This window comes from Styela clava, chromosome 12 (genome assembly GCF_964204865.1).
Source record: "Styela clava chromosome 12, kaStyClav1.hap1.2, whole genome shotgun sequence".
NCBI classification, from domain to species: domain Eukaryota; kingdom Metazoa; phylum Chordata; class Ascidiacea; order Stolidobranchia; family Styelidae; genus Styela; species Styela clava.
The window spans coordinates 13,680,616-13,701,669 of record NC_135261.1 but is presented as its reverse complement, the minus strand read 5'-3'; the positions used below and the strand labels follow the sequence as shown (position 1 = coordinate 13,701,669).

Sequence of the window (21,054 nt, the reverse complement as noted above, 5' to 3'; positions counted from 1 at the left end):
TGTCTGAATTTATCTGAACTATTGAGTTAAACAAGCTTCACAAAACTTTCTGCTATTCATCCAATCTGCCAATGTTCATTTCTGTTTTAGTTTTTTTAAACGTGTTGTTTGTGACTTATTATAATCATTTGTTCAGATTTTATTCACAGCTTAAATTCCCCTGTGTTTTTGTATTCATCAAGAAATCTTTGATTTTATTCTGACTTAATGAAATGGAATACACTGGTAGTCAATATGATGGGGACTGGCATAATGGAAGGCTAGAGGGACATGGAAAATATCAATTTCCCACCGAAACTCAATATGTTGGAGATCTGAAGGATGGTACTTTTCATGGCAAAGGAACTTTATTTTTTCCTAATAAGAGTAAATATGAAGGTGAATGGAAAAATGGTCGAGTCGTATCTGGAAAATACACTTTTGCTGATGGATTAGAATATAATAGCGAGGAAGATTGGGAATATTGTGATGGATATGATAGGAGATTTTATACGGAAATATGCCACGGATTGAAGCCCGCTGGTCGTTCACAACTTACGAACAGAATTCCCCCAAGAAGAATTCCAGAAAACCATTATGATTGTGGAGATGGTTTTTACAATCCTTCAACAAGAATTGTTACTGACTATAATCAAAAATTTCTACGAAATGCCGATGATGACGAGCATGAATGGATTGTAAAGGAATGTCGTAAAGGATGGGATGAAATTGTTGGGTATAAAGGGAAAACTGAAGCTTAAACATCAAAAAGTTACTGCACAATTCTTCAGCTATAAGTTGAAGTTATAGTCGTAATACCTGTTGCGTGTGTATTTGTTTTCCAAAGAAATTGGCATGCAAAAATGTTATCTTACTTATTAATACTGAGTAGTTTTTTAATTGTATTGTATTTATGAGGTAGCAGATTGTATGTATTAATTTTGATTTGCAATGGGAATGACTTGCTATTGCATATCTATTTCGAACTCATATCATTTTAGTTTCTTTATCAAAAGTTATCATAAAGCAGATTATACAAAAAATGATTTTAAATGGTAGTTCTACAGCAAAACTATTAAATTCTCTGTTTTCTTTTCATTGGTAAAAAGCATTCGATTAGTAAAAATTTTCCTGATTGGAAATATACAGCTTTAATGGCCTTGTATACTCCTATTTATCAAATTATCATCTATCTAAAATTTCTTTTTTAAATTTTCTTCAAATTGTGGTTTTCACTGTATCATAGTGCTACTGATATGATTTATCAAAAACTTCTGAAACACCATACCAAATTTTTTTTCCATTTCATATGCAAACCTCCATGAGAATTGTGTGAAAAAGGATTACTAGTTACTACATTTTAATTTCAGATACGAGAAAACAAATTAAAATGAATAATTCCGATTTATCTGAGAAGAGGTAATTTTTTTTACTCAATTTTTTTGTCATTCCTTGGTCATTTCACCTAGAGCGTAATAAATTTGGTAGACAATGCTGTACTATATAAATTCTGGTCCTTCTAAGCTATATTTACTATTTACTTACCTAGTAGTGGCTGCTTGTGCAGAGCCTTGTTTGAAGCAAACGACCAACCAAATTTCTATTTTTATATATCAGAGCCTTTTCATGAATAAGCATACGATTATATACTTTTATGAATTTTTTTATTTTGAACTGTTTTTATATTTTCAGGTAATATAAGTACTCAAATGTATTCTCGAAATGACTCAAAATAATGAACAAAATAGAGAATTCCATAAAATAATTATAAGTGATACAAAAATTGGACTTGGTATTAAAATAACTGGTGGACTTCAAAAGGATAATGGGGAAGATATTGGTATCTTTGTCAGAAAAGTTCTCCACGGTGGAGCAGTTTCACAACATGGTAATATCAGAGTTGGTGACGAAATAATCCAAATCAATGACAGTAATGTGACAGGATTGAGCAATTACAGGTAAACAAAGGTTTCTTCTCCAAGATCTCAAACAGGTTTCCTGCTTAGGGCCTACAAAATTAACATTAATGATGACATTTGACTTCTTCACTTGGCTTATTGGACACGGAGTGGACTGTGAGATTGAAGATCGGTATTTCTTCTGTATCGAACCTATGGATGTTTTGCTAAATTGTTGTTATTTTTTATTGTTTGGATGCTTGTTGGATTTATGAAAAATCACTTCTGTGTGCAACTACCAGTAATTAACCTGTCGATATCAAACTTCAATACCCAAAATATTGAAAATTTAGCTATTTTTTTTGTTTTTTCCAACCAATTTTTCTTTTCAAATTTTGCTGTTTTTTCGTGATTCCCATCTTTATATGACGTTTGTTTGATTATTTATTAAACATTTTGGTAAAATTTTGTTCAAATTGTGATAGTCATTTGACTTTTGCGTTCATTTAATTGAGCATTGCTCTCTTTATCATCCTTGACTCTGTTATGAAATTTTTGCATTTTGAGTAGACATGCTACAAGCTATTAATATTACAACACATAAAAAAATTCGGTGCTCCCGAAGTATGCGAACCAAGATGGCGGACATCGGAACGTAACATGGGTAACAGGTTAGAGTTAGGCGATAATTTTTTTCCAATTTTCCTTATTTTGGTCCTATTATCAGTTCGAAGACTAGCCAAGAGCCTCCCGTAGTATTTATACCTAAAATTATGTCCTAACCCTAACCTAGTACACATATTACATTCCGATGTCCGCCATCTTGGTTCGCATACTTCGGGAGCCCCAAAAATTCTTAAATTGTAATTGCATTCCAGAGTTGTTGATCTGTTGAGACAAGCGGCTGCAACCAGTAGGGTTGAAATTGTGTATGCCTCGGATAAACTTGCAAGGTAATTGTCTTTTTAAAATCACAAAAAAATGAATTATTGATATTTTCTTGTTTGACAAAATTTTGAGTGGCATTTTTTGTCGAAATTTTTTTCTGTAGAATGATTATTATTCTATGAATTAACTAATAAACAAATGAAACATTTTGTTTGTAATTTTCGTCTTTATTTTCAACTTAATTTTCATTTCAGATCTAGATTTTCAGAACTTATCTCATTAAAAAGGAGAAAATACATAGAGGGCAAGTTAGGTAGGTTTAGCAAATATATATTATCAAATAGAAAGTCTTTCAACTTGACAATTTGCTCTCCACGTCCAACAGCTCTGTGGCCCCCTTGTTATGTTCTTGATTTCTTGTTGGTATTTTTTTATGTTGTTTTATGTTATAATGGCTTTACCCTTTAAATACTTGACCAATGGCTTTAAAATATTCATGAATTAAAGATTGTTGTTCTCGCTAGAAGTCCATCACTTTTATTTATTTTCAAAAATTTCTGTGGACTTTATTTGGTTTGTGCTTTTGTCTGCAATGAAATCATCAAAATTAAAAATGGCACCCAGTGGCAGTTCTACATTCGTTTCTATCAGGTAGTCAGGCAAATTCGGGAAGACTTTGGTACCGGTAGTCTACTTAGAAGGATTAGATCAGTGCTCGTTTTCGTTTTTTTATGGAACCCAAAATAACAAAAATAAAAATGAAACAGGATATACTAGTAACACGAAATATTTGTAATTCAAATATTTCTACTTCAACAACGAAACAGAAAGAAGGTAACAAGCAAGAAATTCAAGGACTAGGTTGTTCTTGCATTTCCTTTGCAATCTTCTGAATCGTGGCCCCACGGCGCTCAAAGCAATTCTCATACTCATGTCTACACACTTTAAACAACTTCTTTTTTGTTTTTAGTAGTTGTTAAAGCAAAAAATGCTGATTCACACAAATAGGTATTGGGAAATTATCACAGAAGTTTTAATGCTTCTTTTGCAATTGCTGTACCCTCTTTGTGAAGAGAAATCCAAAATGTTCCTTTCCATGTTTTTTCGAAGGTTTACTCCGAATCAAGAATAATCATTTTTTGCAACTTTACTGGCCCGGCAGTCAAATTTCCCTTTACGCAGAACCCCCAAGGAACCCTATGAACTCACGGAATCCCACTGCATGTGTTGCGGAACCCTAGGGTTCTGCGGAACCCCTGTTGAAGAGCACTGGATTAGATAGATACTCATACTACTTTGTTTTGGCCATCGTGTCCATTTTTTTGAGCATTGCTCTTCTGTTTTACTTCATTGTTTATTCATGTTTTTCAGTTCATTTAACCCACCTTATTAAGCCCACCATTAAAGGCACGGTTCACATCAAATCTTTTTTACCTAATTTAATACAGGACTCCATCAACACCATGTGTATTGTATATATTATAGATTTAATTTTTTGTGCATTTTTCAGATATTTCTCCTCCAATTACTGATCGTAGTCAAGATCAACATCCAGTAAGTGTTTTTTATATTGTGTTATTATAATAAGTTCACATGGGCCAATAATTCCTTTTTTTTGTTGCATTATGATGTGCTTATTTTTATTGCGTATCATGTAGTTCTAAAGCCTCATGAAAATTTTCACTATAGGGGAATGGTCGAAACTGAATATTTCATTATTCCGAATACATTCCGAGAAGATATTTTCGAATATGGCATATTGAATACATTCTAAATTGGGGCCAAGTTAATGTGGAAATTACCTAAATTGCTATACCTCATTGTTCAACAATGATGATCAAATATAAACCGATATAAATAAGTACAAGTATAAGTTTATTTCGACTCCATAATCAGCATAACAGACGAAAAAATAATTGATAAAAACAATTTAAATAAAACTGATTATAGAATGGGGACAGCAAACAAAACCTCAAGTAAGGTTTGAAGTGTACAGATTTTAGATGAAAAGGTATTGATAAAAGAAATAGTATGTGTTCACTCACCCAAGGGTCATTAATTTCTCTATGTTGTTTGTTACCAGTTGGGGAATCATACATTTTGATCTGCTTGTCTGATAGCTTAAAATCCTTAAATAAAAATGTTCTATATCGAATGTAATGAATTTAGGATGTATTCGAAGATTCGATTTGTATTGGACATCCCTGAGTATGCTATATTTATGCCATTTTTTGAGGTCATTACATTGTATAATAATATTCTCATTCTAGAAAGAAGACAATAATTTTGTCAAAAAAATTTGTGTGATGAAAAATTACTTTGGAATCGGAGTGAATGTTATAGCAAAACAAATTAAACATTTAGAAGGTAAGATTGCTGAGGTCCATCAATGATTGGTTTCTATTATTTCTAAATGTAATGTATCACATTTTACGGACTGTAAGGGACACTGACAAACACGCAACGCCAATATATTGCTTAGATTGGGGTTTTGTCCATATCCACACACAAGGCGCACTATAAGATGCAATGATTTTGGGGGGTATTGGGGTTACCGTACAAAGCTCATTAAACCTTAAAAAACTCAAATATTTTTTATGGTTATTGTATTTTATTAAAAGGAAATGTAAAACAGTCGTTTGTTTATAAAACAATAGTACCTGTACTGGTTTTGAAATAGTGTTTTAGAAATTGAATGACTGTGAGTTTCATTTTTGTATACACAAGTTATATCATGTGGGAATATTAGCTGAGGCCAAATTTTGCTTGGTAAAATCGATTAATGTTTGTATAGTCTAATTTGAAGTCAATTGCGGGAATCATTGTCTGTGGTGAGCTTAGAATCAAAAACAATCAAATTGTTCAGAGAAAATACTCCAAATAGAAAGTATAGCAGACGAAAGCACTGTTGCAGCAGATGGCAGATTACAATGTGGTGATTTCATCATTAGTTTCAATGGAATTAATGTCATCAATTGGAAACCTGAGCAGCTTCATTCAGTATTTTTGAGAGAAAAATTGATGATTGAACCAAGGTAAGAATGCTCCCAGAAGTTTCAGTAATCTAGAACTTTTTCCTCTATAAAATAGGTTCTCTATAAAATAGGTTCTAAATGACCTGGGTTCTGTTTTTGTCACCCTTACTCTCATCATTGCGTCATTCCTCGTTCCTGTGTCATATAAATTATCCATATAATTTGCAATATTTGTAAATTCTTTTCAGCATTGATATTGAATACATACCACATAATACAACACTAGATGATATTGCAAGTATAATTCAGATGAAAAGGATATCACAAAATCTCCAATCAATCGGCACTAGTGAAAAAGGTTCGAAAACTGTTTTTAGCAATTTTTATAAATGTTTTATTTTGAAGTTCTTGCTTTGGATAATTTTGATAACATATGGCATTTTATATAGAACCATTATTGTTCTATTTTAAATGGAATTGTTTCTGAGCAACACATTAGTTTGTATTATTGGACACAAAGAATACATATGGATCATTTTGTTAACATGTTGTTGTTGATGTTCAGCTTATTAGTATTGTTTTCCTTGTTGTTATGGACAAAACGCTTCTTTTGGAGTCATTTTTAGTAGATTTTATCATCAGTTAATCTAAATCTATGCCTCTATTTTAAGTATTATGATGATGACTCATTCTAGCATAACTAATTATGTATTATTTTTTCAGTTCTTACAGACCAATCTGTCCAGATAAAATCAGAAAACAAAGAAAAAAGGGTATACTACTTTATATTCATAAGTGAAATTGTACAAAACACATACTAGCTTCCGTACCCACTGCTTATGAATCTGCATGGTTTCACATTTACACATTTGAATTCTATGGGAGATAATTATATGCAAAAGGATTGTTGGACTAGCTGGTTCAGTGTGATTCATAAACATGCTGATTAGTAGGGGCGTCCTCTGCCATCCAAATCCACGAATGACAATCTGGCTAACTAATTATCATTAGGATAAATGTGAAAATCCTATTCCAATCTTAAAGACAGAGAACGTAAAGTCTGTGTAGTGTTTGGAGCGGATTCATTATAAGATGCATTAATGTGCCATCAGCTATCAAGTTTTCTAAACTCAGCAATGATTTGTACAATTAGAAGTTATACAAAAAATATACTCCAAGTCCAAACCATCTAGTTTCATTTATTTATAAAAAAGACTGAAATTACTCCACAAATGTCATTATTTTTAAATATGTTCCAGGAACTGCAAAATACCTATCTTTCATCTGACTTTGATGTGGAAAAGTATCTTCCCCCTCCTAGCAGAATATTAAAATCTTGCTCAAACCGAAGAAAATTAACACTGGATAATGAAACAAGAGTTAAAGTTCACAAGTTGGAATCTGCTCTACAATATTTAGGAATTGTAGTTCCGAATAAAAATGAATTAAAGAAATTACATGAAATGTTGATAAAAGATGAAAATGAAATGGTTCGGTACGGAGGTAAAGTATTTTCAGCTACCGGTATTTTAATTTTAAACATTCTAAATAAATTTGAAATTCAAGATACTTATTTTTAGAAAGGAACACTGAAAGTATAGCCTATATCGCCCCATCAAACCAAAGTAATTTATGTCAAATTTTCCATAAATGGACTTTATGATCTTCTGTATATATATCTTTTTTGTCTGGTTTTCGAGGCTTTACCTATTTTTGTTTTGAATTTATTAGGTAGTGCCATATGTCCATTTTTTGGTTCAGCTGTACAGATCTGATAATACCTAACATGTTAGTTTCTCAAAACCTTAAATGTGATGTGGCAGAAGCTAAGTTGCTTATACCTTGGTGATATGCCCAGGTAAAACCTCTCATTGAGTTATCAGTCCATGTTGGCTTCGACTAATTACTGATTGTTTTCAGATTCGTAGAAATAACAGACACTATTAGTCTGATAGACTTGAAAAGTCACGGAATCTTCCAAACTGCACACATGCACAGTGATAAAAATATTGATTAACACAAAATCATTCTATTGAGAGAATGTGAACTGTGAGAAATCTATTATTGGTTTGAAGCAGCGGCAATCAAGATTCATGGAGTCCAACAATCCTATCGCACATAATTAATCAGCATGGAATTTGAACATGAATCCGCATGGTGAAATCAGAGGTCCGATCGCAAGCATGTTTTTGATGCATAGAACCATGCTTCAACTTCAAAGAATATGTCTGCTTTTTTCGAGTTAATAATTCTACTTAATGTATTTGCATGAGCTATTTTTGCTATGAAAGATAATATATACCTTGACCTTCGCATACCGTATTTGTTTAAAATGATATAATTTAACATTATTTTTAAAAATACGATGAACTGTTTTCAGATTTTGTTGAAGCGATCAAAGAAGTTTTTCATTCACAATTACAAGATCTTGGTTTGAATAAGTCAATGTTACATTTTGCTGGGTCAGATATATTAGAACATTTACAACAACGTTCAGCAGTTCCCCCAATGAAGATTGACAAGACAGTTGACACTAATGATTTGGAGGACATGCAGGTATTATAGATTATGAATTGAATTAGTTATTTTTCGATTTTTTTTCATTTTTTAATTCATTACAAGACTCACACAATGAAACACTAACATGAAGACACACAGGTAAATAATAGGTTATAGATTCAAATAAGCTATTTCTAATTTGCTTGTCTCACACAATGGAACACTAACAGGAATATTCTTGGAAGAGGCATTCTGATTCAGTATAGCCCAAACATTTTTTTTGTTAATGTAATTTTGGAAGGACCGTAATCTATCTTTTCGGCCTAACCCATTGTATTCAGCTATACCTCGGCTACAATTTGGTTTGAGTTCGAGATCTTAGACTTGTGATGCTAACAGAGTTAGTTCCAAGACTATAACTACTAGGCCATACCACCCAAACCCCGATTGGATTGTTGGAATATGAAATTTCAACCCTGAACCCCTTAAGTTGCATTGCCGAAATAGTTTATCCCAGTGAGCGAGTACTCTATCGTTTATCAAATTCTTGTGAATCAATAAAATTCAATGTAACAACGAGCAATTTTATAATAATATTACTCAGTCATAAACAGTTGGTTGATTTTATTTTGTTGTTCTTTTATTACTGTTTTTATATAAATTTTGCCCATTCATATATTTCTTTTATACAGAAATTGTCTCAACAAAAAGACTTTACCAATATTGAAAAAGAAAATATGAAATTGCGTCAAGAAATTAAATATTTAAAGGAAGAAAAAGAGAAATTGAATGAAAGTTTATCATCATATTTGCAAATGCTTGAAAAATCTAGAAAAGATGTTACAATGTTACGAAATGAAAATGATAAAATACAGGCAGATCATGACAATGTAGTAAAGTGAGTATACCAATATATCTCACCGAATTAGCGATATATGTATATGTGTATAAGCGGTTAGTATGAATTTGGGCATCATTTTTTTATTTTATTCCCTACAGAGATCTTAGAGAAAAAATTGCTTTGCTACAAACAAAGAAAAATCCAGAAACTAATAGTTCAAATGAAAATTCTTGTGATGATATTGATGAGTTAAAAACAAGAGCATCACTAGTTGATTGTGAATATAGAAAATCTATGGAAATTCGGAAATCTCAAGAAGATGCCATTAAGTGTTTGTTGCAGTTTACTACAAACGTAACAATAGTAGGTTAGTGGGCATTTTGTGAATGAGTTAAAATAATGTAGATTAGAGTTTATGTTTCTGCTATATTCAGTTTTAATCTGGAATTTGCTAACACGGACTCGGCAGTTAGTGCTAAGCATTAGAAAATCGCTTTCCGTTGCACCTCTGTTCGAGCAGTTTAAACATTTCCCACATTCGACATTGACTTGTAAACGTTAGAGAGTTCGTGGTTCATCATGTCGGTAAGCTGCCTTATCCGTTCTCCTCTCCCCCTGGATATATAGTAAAATCTTTTCTCTATCCTATATTGCCTTACAGAACACTATATTGTCGCTTGTTCATTATGTCGTTGAGAACCTTAGGAGAAGAATAAGCTATCAATTTTATCATGGGTGTGATGAAAGTGTATTCCTAATGCTCAGCACGATCCGCCATGCAATAGGATTAGATTTCTCATATTTATTATGGAGAATCTTGACAGTTGTCTGTTGAAATGGCTGACAATCTCCATGCTTAACCGTGACTGGTAACTGACTGACTTTCATATTGATCTTTCCAACAGACCCTCCTCATCTCGGGTATAATTATTAGAATCCTTCCGTGGCATGTTGCTGTTCTGTTTTCTGTGGCTTAAGTGTACAAGAGCATTGGTTAGGAAAGAATTGAATCTCTTGAGAATATTCTAATTGATGATCTTATTTTAGAATCTTCACATTTGGAAAATAATCTCTCAACCAAATTGAATTCACTAATTGAAGAAGCACATCTTGCTATTGACTCTATAAAGTAAGTTGCTCTTAGATTCCAATATATGACATCTAACTCTGCTGATGTTAGAAAGATGGGTAGATAGGGGTTAAATTTCATAATGGCACCTCCCAATAGTCCATCGCCTGAAGCATCTGCGTCAAAACGTCTGGGACAAGAAAAGTCTGTAATCTCGTTAATGCACCTCTACATGCCATTTGATTTGACCCAGTTTATTTGGCGATGCCTTGATGTGACTAAATAAATCTGTCTTAATGGACAAAATCACAATGCAGCTGTGTAGCCTGAATTTTATATAAGATAGGATTCACATATTTATCCTGGGGGAGAGGAATGTCGACACGACAGCTTAATCATATTGTCGGTCGTCGTCCGGTTAGCAGCCCATGTCGGGTTTAGAATTACTTGGCCAGTTGTTTGTGTATAGATGCCTGGACTTGAGGGTGGGGAAGTCGTAAGTGATCAGTGGTTATGTGAACCACCCTACGTGGGCGAGGAGTCCAGTAATACTCTCACACATAATTATGACCCACAGGTTTCAAACCTGCCAATCCATGCATGAGGTGTGGTGGCAAGCGTATTAATAATGACTAGCATGATGCACCCTACCGCCGAGTATTTCTTATGAAATATTTTCCATACTAACAGACCGCTGCTTGAAAACGAAGAGTTGCCATACGGCTGGGAAGAAGCAACATTACCCGATGGTAGTAAATATTTTATTAATCATGCAAATCGTACAACATCATGGATCGATCCACGAGATGATAATACTTTTCATGACATTATCTCAGAACCTATTGACCATGATGCTCAAAAGTATCCGCCTTTAATTGAAATATCTCCTTCAGATAGTGACACACAGGATGATCTTTAATATGGAGTAGCATCACGATCAGATATATCCACATTTTTTTCATGCATCCAACTTTTCTGATTGGGCAATTTGGCATTAGTAGACTCTAAGTATAATCAGCTTGGCGATATATTTTATTAAATATTGTTTTTACAGTTCATTTCTGTTTACTAAATTGGTGGGAAAATCTTACAAATTTTTAATATGCCGTCGTAAATCATTTTTTCTTTAATTTTTCTAGTTTTCTTTTATGTTCATCAAGTGATTTATACCAAGTTTCCCGCGTTTATTTTATTATATCTGTTTGGTTGTATGTATGTGTTGGTGTGTGTGAATTGATTGTATATTTTCAGGTATGTGAAAACGTACCACTTTTTTGGCAACCGCTTTCAATTTATTTAAGGTTTCGTTTGCTCTCCTGATTCTGTAATCATTCTCCATTTGTTTTTATCAATTATTTTATTGTCTGTTATACTGATTATGGAGTCGAAATAAAATTATACTTATATTCTTTTGATCTTCTCCTCATCTTATATATATATACATGTTAAAAGTCGCGAATCAGTGAACCATCATGTCTAGATATAATACCCACGAAGTAGTGAAAGAGTTTTAATTGAAGACACTGTAATCCTCACTAAATTTTGCAATGAAAAGATTGAGGGGCCGAAAGCTGGCCCTTGGAAGACTCCAATTTTTTATTGATATGCAGACACTGTACTCCTTGCTAAATTTTTCACTGAAAAAATATTTAGAGGCCCAGAGCTGACCCTTGGAAGACTCCAAATTTTTAGTGATATGCAATGGCACTGAGAGTTAATAAAAAATTAACTGCAAACTGAAATTGAATTGAAAAATTTATACATGACCATACATGTCCCAAGTAAATATGGTAATCTATATTCTGGAAGTTTTATGATAATTTTTGCTTTTCTACGTTATTTCAGCGTTTTTTTTTAAATCAAGACATGTCTTTCATGTGTCATGTCTTCATTAATGTCGTCTTAGACTTTTATGCCTTTGACTTGCCTTTGTTATTTTTTGTGTCAAAATATAATTTTGGAGTGAAGTAAAAAATACTACTGCTTAATTTATAGAATAGTTCTATTGCACAATTCGGCGTCCTGAATATACTAGATAGGAGGATAAGATTTTCATAATTGTCCACGAAGTTATTAAGAAGGAGTAATCAAAAGTGATACTGAACGTGTCCATTCACTAACCTTCCTAAGTAGGCTTTTCAAAAAATCATTATGGAAAACGAGCGTGTGATTGTTTCCCCCCAGGTACAAAGCTTAGCATTTCTTCATGTTAATTTTGCATCCAGACATGGAATAGCAAATATCGGTTTCATAAAATATTGTTTTGATTCTTTTTTCTGAGCCATCAGAATATAATGTTGCATCATCTGCAAGCAAGAAAATTTTAATTTCTGTGTTTCCAAGACAAATTCCTTTTATGTCATGGTTTTGTCGAATTATACATGCTAATATTTCGATTATTAATTAATGAAAAAAAATATATGGTGAGAGACTACAACCTTGCCTCAAACCTTTTTTTAACTTGAAACATTTTTTTACAAATAGTTAATATTGATAACAGTACTTTGACTTTGGTAATACAATGTTTTGACCCACCTAATAAACATATGATCTAAATTAAAAAATTTCAACACTTCAAAAAGATAATCCCACGAAACAGAATCATAAGCTTTTTCTATATCTGAGTTTAGTGCAGTTCCAGAGAGACCTTTATATTCTAATAAATCTCTGATATAAAAAAATACTTCGAGCAACCGATCCAGTGGCGCTGTTGACTACACTACGATGGAAAAGATTCTGGTTATTTAGGCAAAGAAGACCATCGCTATCCCAATTGCATCCTTAGAATATTGGTGATAGCCTAAAATATTGCATCGATCACGTTTATCATAATTCAAAATGTTTGGGAATTTTCTAGACGATTTTTGTATTTTTCTATATATATATATATATATGTATATATATATATATATATATATATATATACCGTTTTAAGTTATAGACGAGATTGTTTTCGATGTTGGGAATGCGGCACAAAAAGTAAATAGAGGCTTCAGGAATGACGTTTTTAGCCATCTACGATATCTGCTGCATAAACGACGAAGTTTGAAATTACTTATACTGTATGAGAACAATTGGAGTCTTCGTGGAAATTTATCTTTCCATGTAGCTGAGCAGGATATGTTTCAATCTTAATTTAGCATATCATAAAGTATAACTCAGTATCCAGATAAAACATTCACCTTGAATAAATGTTATGTTTTTATCACGGTATATAAGGATCGAAAGCAATACCCTTTATTAAATGCATAGAATCTTTATTATTAATATCTTCCTTTGTATGAATAAAAAACGTAGGCGTTTCCTAATAGTTGAAATTGATAATGCTACTTGTAATCTTTAAAATTTATTGGCATGCTGAATCGAGCATATGAAAGGGTAAAGCTTTATATTTTCCCATCCATTCTTCCATTTGGCGAAAGTATTGTGGACATAGAGAGCATCTTCAGCAGTCGACTTTGTACTCCCTTTGAACACTTCAACCGCTCTTCCTATCAATAAGCAAGAAAATTTAGCCGAAAATATTCTGTATTGCTTTGTGCTATTGTAATTTAAGGCAGTAATTCAAGAGACGACAGCGTTTCGTCGAGGACTATAAAATATCAAATCTTGTATTTACTTCATTTACCGAATGCAATAGATTTAGATATTATCTAGCAGCGCTCAAAGTGAAGTATAAAACATGCTCTTATTTGTTTTACGGGTGAATAGAAAGAGTGAATAGAAAAGGTTTTCTCATTGTTTGTTCATTTTACTATGGAAGAGGTTTTTCCAAAATATTCCCAATGTATCATTAATTTCTATTTCGGCATATTCACGTTAATTGCATAATAAACGAGATGAAATCAGTTTACTGAATTGGAATTTTGAACATGATCTTTGTCTCCTTCAAATTTGTTTACGATTTTCTGATACTGATATGAACATTCACAATTTGTCAAGTTCTTACCGTTTTCACTGCACCAAACATGAATGAGCAATTTTCCATCGCATGAATAAAAGACATGATCCACATTCATGAATGAATTGAATTCTAAATTGAGTTCAAATGCATTTGATTTAATTACTATTTTTTTTTCGAACATCGTGTTTTAAAACATGAGTTTGGTTTTGATATCAATTTTTTCCACTTCTTTCCTCGCAAAACTACGCAAAAATGGTTTATCTGGCAGAGGCACACCATGCCGGTATAGTAATTTCAAAAATTTATTTTCGACCTCCAATTTCATAACGTCGCTTTATGGCCAAGTTAGTACACCAAAGCCACAAGATCCTAACAGCAATGTTCATTGGACATCTTAGCGTGACGCTTTGAGTAAAAGAGTAGAGATAAATCATGAAACATACCATCAGTCTTGTTAAACACAATTCAAAAGCAGTAGGATCGTAATCTGCTCACTGCCTAAATCTGCAATTGTTCTAGTAGTCGAAGAGAATTCGCGCACCAACTATTTTCAGGCAATTATAGAAGTGTTACCAAATGTAATTGTAAGCAGAAAAATGGCACTGTCATGACGGGTTGTTTTACCAATTTCAATAAAAAATAATTGATTACTAAACAGAACCTTTAGTGAAATTCGCGGCATTCCCTGTTTTCTTCCCTTCAGCAATGAATTTGTCATGAAGTATTACGTCTAACGAAAGAGTTTTAGAAGAATATATATTTTTATGATAATCTATAATATTGATTATTGGTATACATGATCAAAACTTATTTATTCATTGCATCATCTCCGAAAAATTCAGGTATGCAATGACATAAAGAAAAATATGAAACAATTTCAGCAATGTGAACAATAACTCATTTTACCCAGGTCGGAAGAGAGATGGTGAGACGTATAAATCATAATATATACTGTATATGAAAATAGCGGACGACAGTCAGATACTTTGACAATATTTAAAATTTGGTCCATGTGCATAATGATATGGGATTTGATACTACACTAAAACAAACAGAAAATTAACCAGCTATATATCGTCTTCTCAGGCCATGGATTTGATCATCAGCTATACTACTATTTCAGTTTATACTACTTGTTTGAAATAGACAATCAAGGTCGATAATACCTTTACGAGCTTCTTCCGATATGATTATTTTGTAGGTGCCTGTGTTTTTCTTTTGAAAAACGCCATCGACAGAGTCGGGACCAAACGTTTCACTGAAATTTTGAAAAGATATCAAATTATATATGCGTTTCAAATAGCTCACCATGCAAATATAAATTATAACTCCCCTTCACTTTTCATCACGTATTGCCACTAAGTCATTTTCACTGTACATGATACAATAATACAAATAAAGTAGGCTAGAACAAACAACAGTCTCGTGTCACACAAAATATTTTTATTCGGACATAGAATGTTAAATTTCCTTGACATGTTACATTGATTTGAAAATAATTGTTGTATTTTCTTTTTTAGTATTGTGTCTAGAAACTATTTCAAAAGAATTCATTTGTGTCTGTCGCAACTCCGACTGTAGGAATTAATCTCATACAGTCATAGGCTACTTCCAAACTTGTATATTTTCATGGATGTGCTATCTATTTTCTGTTGAATAAACATATTGCATATTATGCATATCCGTATTTAGCAAGTATAGTTGAAACTCATATGCAATAAGATATTTAGATTTCGTTATATGTTCAGGCATCGTGCAAATACACACAATCAGTTAAAGCTTAAACATGTGGAACTGTAGCAAAAAAAGACAATGAATCAACTATAGCCCGTTTTGATTTGTTTAAAACTGAGAGTTAAATATTCGTATATGCTGAAAGATATTACATATGTGAAGTATTGAGACAAACCATGGTTGGCAGCGCTCAAAGACGTTTGAAATTGATATAAATAGATATATATTTGCTATTAAAAGTTTTTTGTATGAATCTAACTATTGTAAATCCATAATAAAAGTTCGGCAAATTATAATGAACTTACGAGTAACTTGTAAAATTTATTTTCATCTGCTGTGTGTTGCATATAGGTCGTATGTTCGTTATAGTTCGACATGATGTTACTTCGTTAAACGGATCATTGTCGGCAAATACCAGGTATAACTTATCCGGCATCTGAGAAGAAGAAATATAGGATCCTACTACCTAAATTGTATATGTGGAAGTATCAAGATACAAAGATGGCATATACTACTCCTTTTTCACAAAAATTTGTTTCAAACTCAACATGGGACAAATAAATAATAGAACAACATGGCAATAATTCGCAGCAAGTAGTATCGTGAGTTTCTTATCACTCCTTTCTACGCTCGCCACCGCACCTCTAATTGCTCTGCGTGGGTTCGCAGGTTCGAATCCCATGCAGGGATGGTTATGTGCGAGAGGACTGCTGGACTCCTCGCCGTCGTTGGGTGGTTCACGTAACCGCTGGTCCGTTACGGCTTCCTCCACCACCAAGTCCATGCTTCCGAAAACAAACAATACAGTAAAAAACTAAATCCCATACCCGACTTGGAATGGTAACCGGACGAGAGGCCGTGGTTCGCCATATGGATAAGCCGTCTTATCGGCTTTCCTCTCCCCCGGGATAAATATGTAAATCCTATCCTATCCTAATAAAACAAAAAATGAGAACAAGCAACTCCAATATGAGCAAAAAAAATATTCAAGGTAGAGCATGATACCGTGATTGGTATCTACCTGGATGAAAGTGAGGACTCTATACCACCTTCGTAATTAGTTTGAATACCAGACTGTAAATGTGTTTTTGACATCCCTGACACAGTGGAATTTGCAGTTACATCCTCCCAAAAGTTTTGGCCTATCACGGAAATTTTTAAGTATTGACGATGGGTCGATGACAATGGATAAAGTAGGCCTATAGCGACAACGGTAAATGAATGTTTATAGACCACACAAGGGGCATGCAAGCTGCCACCCGCGGGCCAAGTGCGCCCCGTAAGGAAAAATTGTGCGACCCGCGGAAAAGTGCCAATTTTGAATGAAGTGCCGCAAAACGAGTTTTTAGTTTGGTTAATACGGTAGCCTACGTGCGAGCAATTTCAATCTCTTTGCGTCGCAAAGTCGATATATCAGTATATATCTGAGTGTCACTGTCATATTAGTAAAACTTGCTAGCCAAATCCTGTAGCAAAATACACAATGTTATAAAAACGTGTTTCTCATTGAATTCATTTGCAGTTGGTGTGACAATAAATTTGCATAGAAGTTTTCTTTCGAAATTTATGCGTTTTAACTCATCATTTATGCAAGAACAAGAAGGAACAATTTTATGTGACTGCAACTACTAGAAAGGCTATCTAGATTTTAGAATAAAGGTGCGACCCGCGGCCTCACCCAGTTACTTGTATCGGGCCTTTCTGTAATAAAGATTGCACACCCCTGCACTACGCTACAACATTCAAGTTTGACGGGATAGAAACAAGTTGCAGGCCTACTGCTCAATATCACCCTCTCGCGTTGATTAGCATCTATACACAATTTGATTTCCGTCGCCTAGCTAGAGTTTGACCTGGTAGAAATAAAATGTACTGCTCACGTAGACAAATAGGCAACTTACACCTAGTGCAGATCCAAACAAATCTCAACTAATGACAGGTACTTTCTATCATAGCAATATCCGGGCATTCACCCTGTCCTGACCTTCAATTGTTGAGCTTCAACCGTTACTGGAATGACAAAAAGGGTTCTTGGCAGAATTTTTCTGTCACAAAGTCTACTATACAATACTAACCCTGTAGACAATTGATCGGTATTATAGAATAAATATATAATGTAGTGTTGATCTGAATATAACGTATAAACAATGTAACGCATGAACTAATTGACACAAGATCCAACCGCTAAAGAAAATAGTTTCACCGATTGCCGACGACAAGCTTCTCAAAATTTGGCGCAATCTTTGAAGTTGATATTTTTAAAATATTTCACAAATTCAGAGAGTACAAAACACTGCTTGTTTATGGTAATTTCTATTCCAAAATATTTGTTAGCATACATGAGGTTTTTTCCGATAAAGTTGAACATTTATACCAGTAGGTTTTTAAAATGTACGTTTCATACAGTGGCACTAACACCGCGTTGCGGTATGCAAGACAGGGGTACTATTGAATTGTTGACCACAAATAAGTATTTATTTGTCTATTTTATCTAAATGCCTGTTTTCAATCATTTTTCGGCAATTGCGGTTTTGTTGGGAAATGATGTAATCGAATGCTATTATCGTATGCGCTCCCACACGATTGTCCTTTTAATTAAGCGAACAAGTCATTATAATGAAAAACCGCATAAAAAGCTTTCGTGCCGAGAATTGCCGTATGCATGAAGAGTGCACCTACAGCTTTGGCAGGCCATCGGAACTTAAGAAGTTACCTAAGTTTCAGGCAAAATATTACTGCTATTGTCAGAACACAATGAACGTAGAAGATCTTGAGCAAAAACAATTTATCATATCTATTTTACACTAGTGTCAAATTGCTATCATTTTAAAAAATCGTTTCGAGGATTTTCCGAGAATAAAATTGACATGATTACGTTTTGCTGTAAGTTGTTCAATTTTTTTGAACGTATCAAATCTTATTCAATATCTCTGATAACAAGCACATGACTGTAAATACATGCACATGATTTCATAGGATAGGTATGCGTAAAACTTAAGTGAGGAAATAGCTATTTATTTATATACGACTGGCAATATAGGCTATGTATTTCATTTACTTTTATGCATATGAATTGGCTGTATATGCACATCATGTTACAAATGGCATCAGATCCGGCCGGTGAGTTTACTCCAATATGCATGTATATATCGAATTATCTCGTATGTCGATGATCGATGATGAAATATGCACCGAAGCAGGGATTAAATTTATTCTAGTTTTACCCCCCAGTAATAAAGGTCACTCATTACATTTTATCAAGGCTTATGGTATATAAACACGACTGGAATCTTGGAATTACATGCCCTCACTAACTTTTATTTTCCGCTCGTTTTTAAAATAAATTACTCACTTGCTCCCATGCTGTTTCACATGTTATCTCCGGCAATATACAAGTACTTGCACATTCTGTCACGGCGATTGCAGAAACAATTGCAAGAAGGATGAACATCATGAAGCGATCGCAACGGTCTCTCCTTCTCGAATGAAAATCGCCTTAAATCGATTTGATTATATATTGGTGCTTATACGTATAATTTTGTGTACGTTGAGAAACTGCAACAATGATTCATGACACGTTGTGCATGCGCACGTCTCTGCTCTGCCTTAACTTAGAATTCAATTCATTCGTGAATATGGATCATGTCTTCCATTCACGCGACGGGAATGTGCTCATCCATGTTTGGTGCAATAAACATGATAAGGAATTTATTATTTCCATGTGTACATGAAAGTGTTCCGACAGTGGGAGAAAAATTTCATCTGAAAAATATCGTGTTTCAAATTTCTATCCAATACACAATGATTCAATCTCGAATATTTTGCAATTAATGTACCAGATTAAATATGCCAACGAGAAAAAAGGCTTTGTTAAGAGTCTAAAACAAATGAATACACAAAAATATGGGGAAATGTTATATTGCAGAGGATTTAGCAGTGGATCGCTTCGATTAGACGTAGCATAGTTTTTTAATAACAAAGTCTGTAAAATCCAACATAATATTGATCTAGTAATCGATCTGAAATTACAAACTAGAGCTTCTCAAAACAGATTAGAACATGGGTTATAATTTCACTGCGATCACATCTAAAAATATTAAGAAGTTAAATAAAAACTAAATGTGATATTTTCTAGTCCTCGTCATTGTCGTCACTTTAGATTTTGGCACACAACTCATGGAGGATGGTGTCACATGAATTGATTCTTACTTCGTGACAGGAAATGTGGTTCAAGTGTTCAAAGAGAGTTTAAAGTCGACTGTTGACGATGCAGCCCATGTCAACAATACTTTCATCAAGAGGAATAATGGATGGGAGAATGTAAAGATTCGCCCGTCCACTTGCGCATAATAGCAAACCGTTATTATAAGAATGCTTATAAGACTATTGAGACTACCAAGTTATATGCAGTGGTGGGATTCAAATTTTTTGTCAGCCGGTTCCAGCATCATACAAATGTCATATTTTCGGGCGGTTCTATTACAAAAAGTCATGTAATGCTAACCGGTTCGCTGATCTCATAAAATTCCGTGAGACGGTTCTATAGAACCGGTGCGAACCGGCTGAATCCCACTACTGGCAATATGTCATAGAGGTTGATCACAGTGGAAACAATAATTAGGGTTCGAAATGGTTAACCAGTTAATCGGTTAACCGATTTTAGATGGTTGACGTTGACGATTTTTTACCGTTAACTGACATCTCGGGTAATAATCATTTTTGTACTGTACAATTTCTTCGAAAATTATCAGTTCATCATAAATTTATCTCCGGTGGCGTTTAATTCACAAGAATATCTTTATATAAATTAGTGAGTACCAATAAAATGTGGAGAAATACCTGAACTATTGCTGATAATGAACATTTGACAATACCAAGTTCAGAATCCGTTTCCGGTCAAAATATGTTGTTCATGATTTTATTGCAAGAGCTTCTATTCAGTGTAATTCAACATAGCGCATTCTGTCGCAAGAATATTAGCGTATCGACATTGTAGGGAAGTAGCGACGAACGCTTTGAATTTACAATATTTATCGCCGTGCTAAATACACACTCTGATGGTACACTGGTAGCTGGTATGCGAAAGTATATGGCACCCATTACCATTGATATAAATATCTTGTTGCGTCTTCAGTCGTAAAAAGTTACTAACTGACATGTAGTATGCAGGAGTGGGTAAGGTTTTTGGACCACGCGCCAAAAATTTTGACCACTTAGACAGGCGGGTCATGTAAGTATAACGTAATAAGTTACATTTTATGAACAAT

At 33.7% G+C, this 21,054-nt stretch overlaps 3 protein-coding genes across 4 annotated transcripts; 2 read left to right on the top strand and 1 right to left on the bottom strand.

Annotated features, from left to right (window-relative positions):
• Positions 1-112: 112 nt before the first annotated feature.
• Positions 113-1,671, top strand: LOC120329803 (MORN repeat-containing protein 5-like). Its single transcript, XM_039396585.2, has one exon. It carries the CDS (start codon positions 213-215, stop codon positions 738-740), a length of 528 nt encoding a protein of 175 aa, XP_039252519.1. The 5' UTR covers positions 113-212; the 3' UTR covers positions 741-1,671.
• Positions 1,312-12,821, top strand: LOC120329659 (syntaxin-binding protein 4-like). Its single transcript, XM_078118781.1, has 15 exons — positions 1,312-1,398; positions 1,672-1,937; positions 2,756-2,830; positions 3,020-3,078; positions 4,276-4,319; positions 5,036-5,132; positions 5,632-5,800; positions 5,989-6,098; positions 6,464-6,513; positions 7,000-7,243; positions 8,121-8,296; positions 8,932-9,137; positions 9,239-9,447; positions 10,128-10,209; positions 10,840-12,821. Exons 2-15 carry the CDS (start codon positions 1,702-1,704, stop codon positions 11,066-11,068), a joined length of 1,986 nt encoding a protein of 661 aa, XP_077974907.1. The 5' UTR covers positions 1,312-1,398; positions 1,672-1,701; the 3' UTR covers positions 11,069-12,821.
• A 533-nt stretch (positions 12,822-13,354) lies between these two features.
• LOC120330281 (uncharacterized) lies at positions 13,355-19,258 on the bottom strand. 2 transcript variants are annotated; one of them, XM_078118954.1, is made up of 6 exons: positions 19,140-19,258; positions 16,093-16,223; positions 15,220-15,311; positions 14,715-14,783; positions 14,099-14,182; positions 13,359-13,640 (listed from the first exon to the last, which is right to left on the bottom strand). In XM_078118954.1, the coding sequence occupies exons 1-6, from the start codon at positions 19,239-19,241 to the stop codon at positions 13,489-13,491; spliced, it is 630 nt and encodes a 209-aa protein (XP_077975080.1). In that variant the 5' UTR covers positions 19,242-19,258; the 3' UTR covers positions 13,359-13,488. The 2 variants fall into 2 exon arrangements, with proteins under 2 accessions (XP_077975081.1, XP_077975080.1); XM_078118955.1 differs by lacking the exon at positions 14,715-14,783 and having other exon boundaries at positions 13,355-13,640.
• Positions 19,259-21,054: the final 1,796 nt, after the last annotated feature.

What these genes read in the sequence shown, in the direction of transcription:
- LOC120329803 (XM_039396585.2), top strand. Translation starts at nt 213, where the DNA reads ATGGAATACACTGGTAGTCAATATGATGGGGACTGGCATAATGGAAGG.
- LOC120329659 (XM_078118781.1), top strand. Translation starts at nt 1,702, where the DNA reads ATGACTCAAAATAATGAACAAAATAGAGAATTCCATAAAATAATTATA. An exon ending in AATCGGCACTAGTGAAAAAG is followed by an intron (nt 6,099 to 6,463) that starts GTTCGAAAACTG and finishes TTATTTTTTCAG; the next exon opens with TTCTTACAGACCAATCTGTC. An exon ending in ATGATTTGGAGGACATGCAG is followed by an intron (nt 8,297 to 8,931) that starts GTATTATAGATT and finishes TCTTTTATACAG; the next exon opens with AAATTGTCTCAACAAAAAGA.
- LOC120330281 (XM_078118954.1), bottom strand. Translation starts at nt 19,241, where the DNA reads ATGATGTTCATCCTTCTTGCAATTGTTTCTGCAATCGCCGTGACAGAA. An exon ending in ATAAATTTTACAAGTTACTC is followed by an intron (nt 15,312 to 16,092) that starts GTAAGTTCATTA and finishes TCAAAATTTCAG; the next exon opens with TGAAACGTTTGGTCCCGACT. An exon ending in ATCGGAAGAAGCTCGTAAAG is followed by an intron (nt 14,784 to 15,219) that starts GTATTATCGACC and finishes CTCTTTCGTTAG; the next exon opens with ACGTAATACTTCATGACAAA.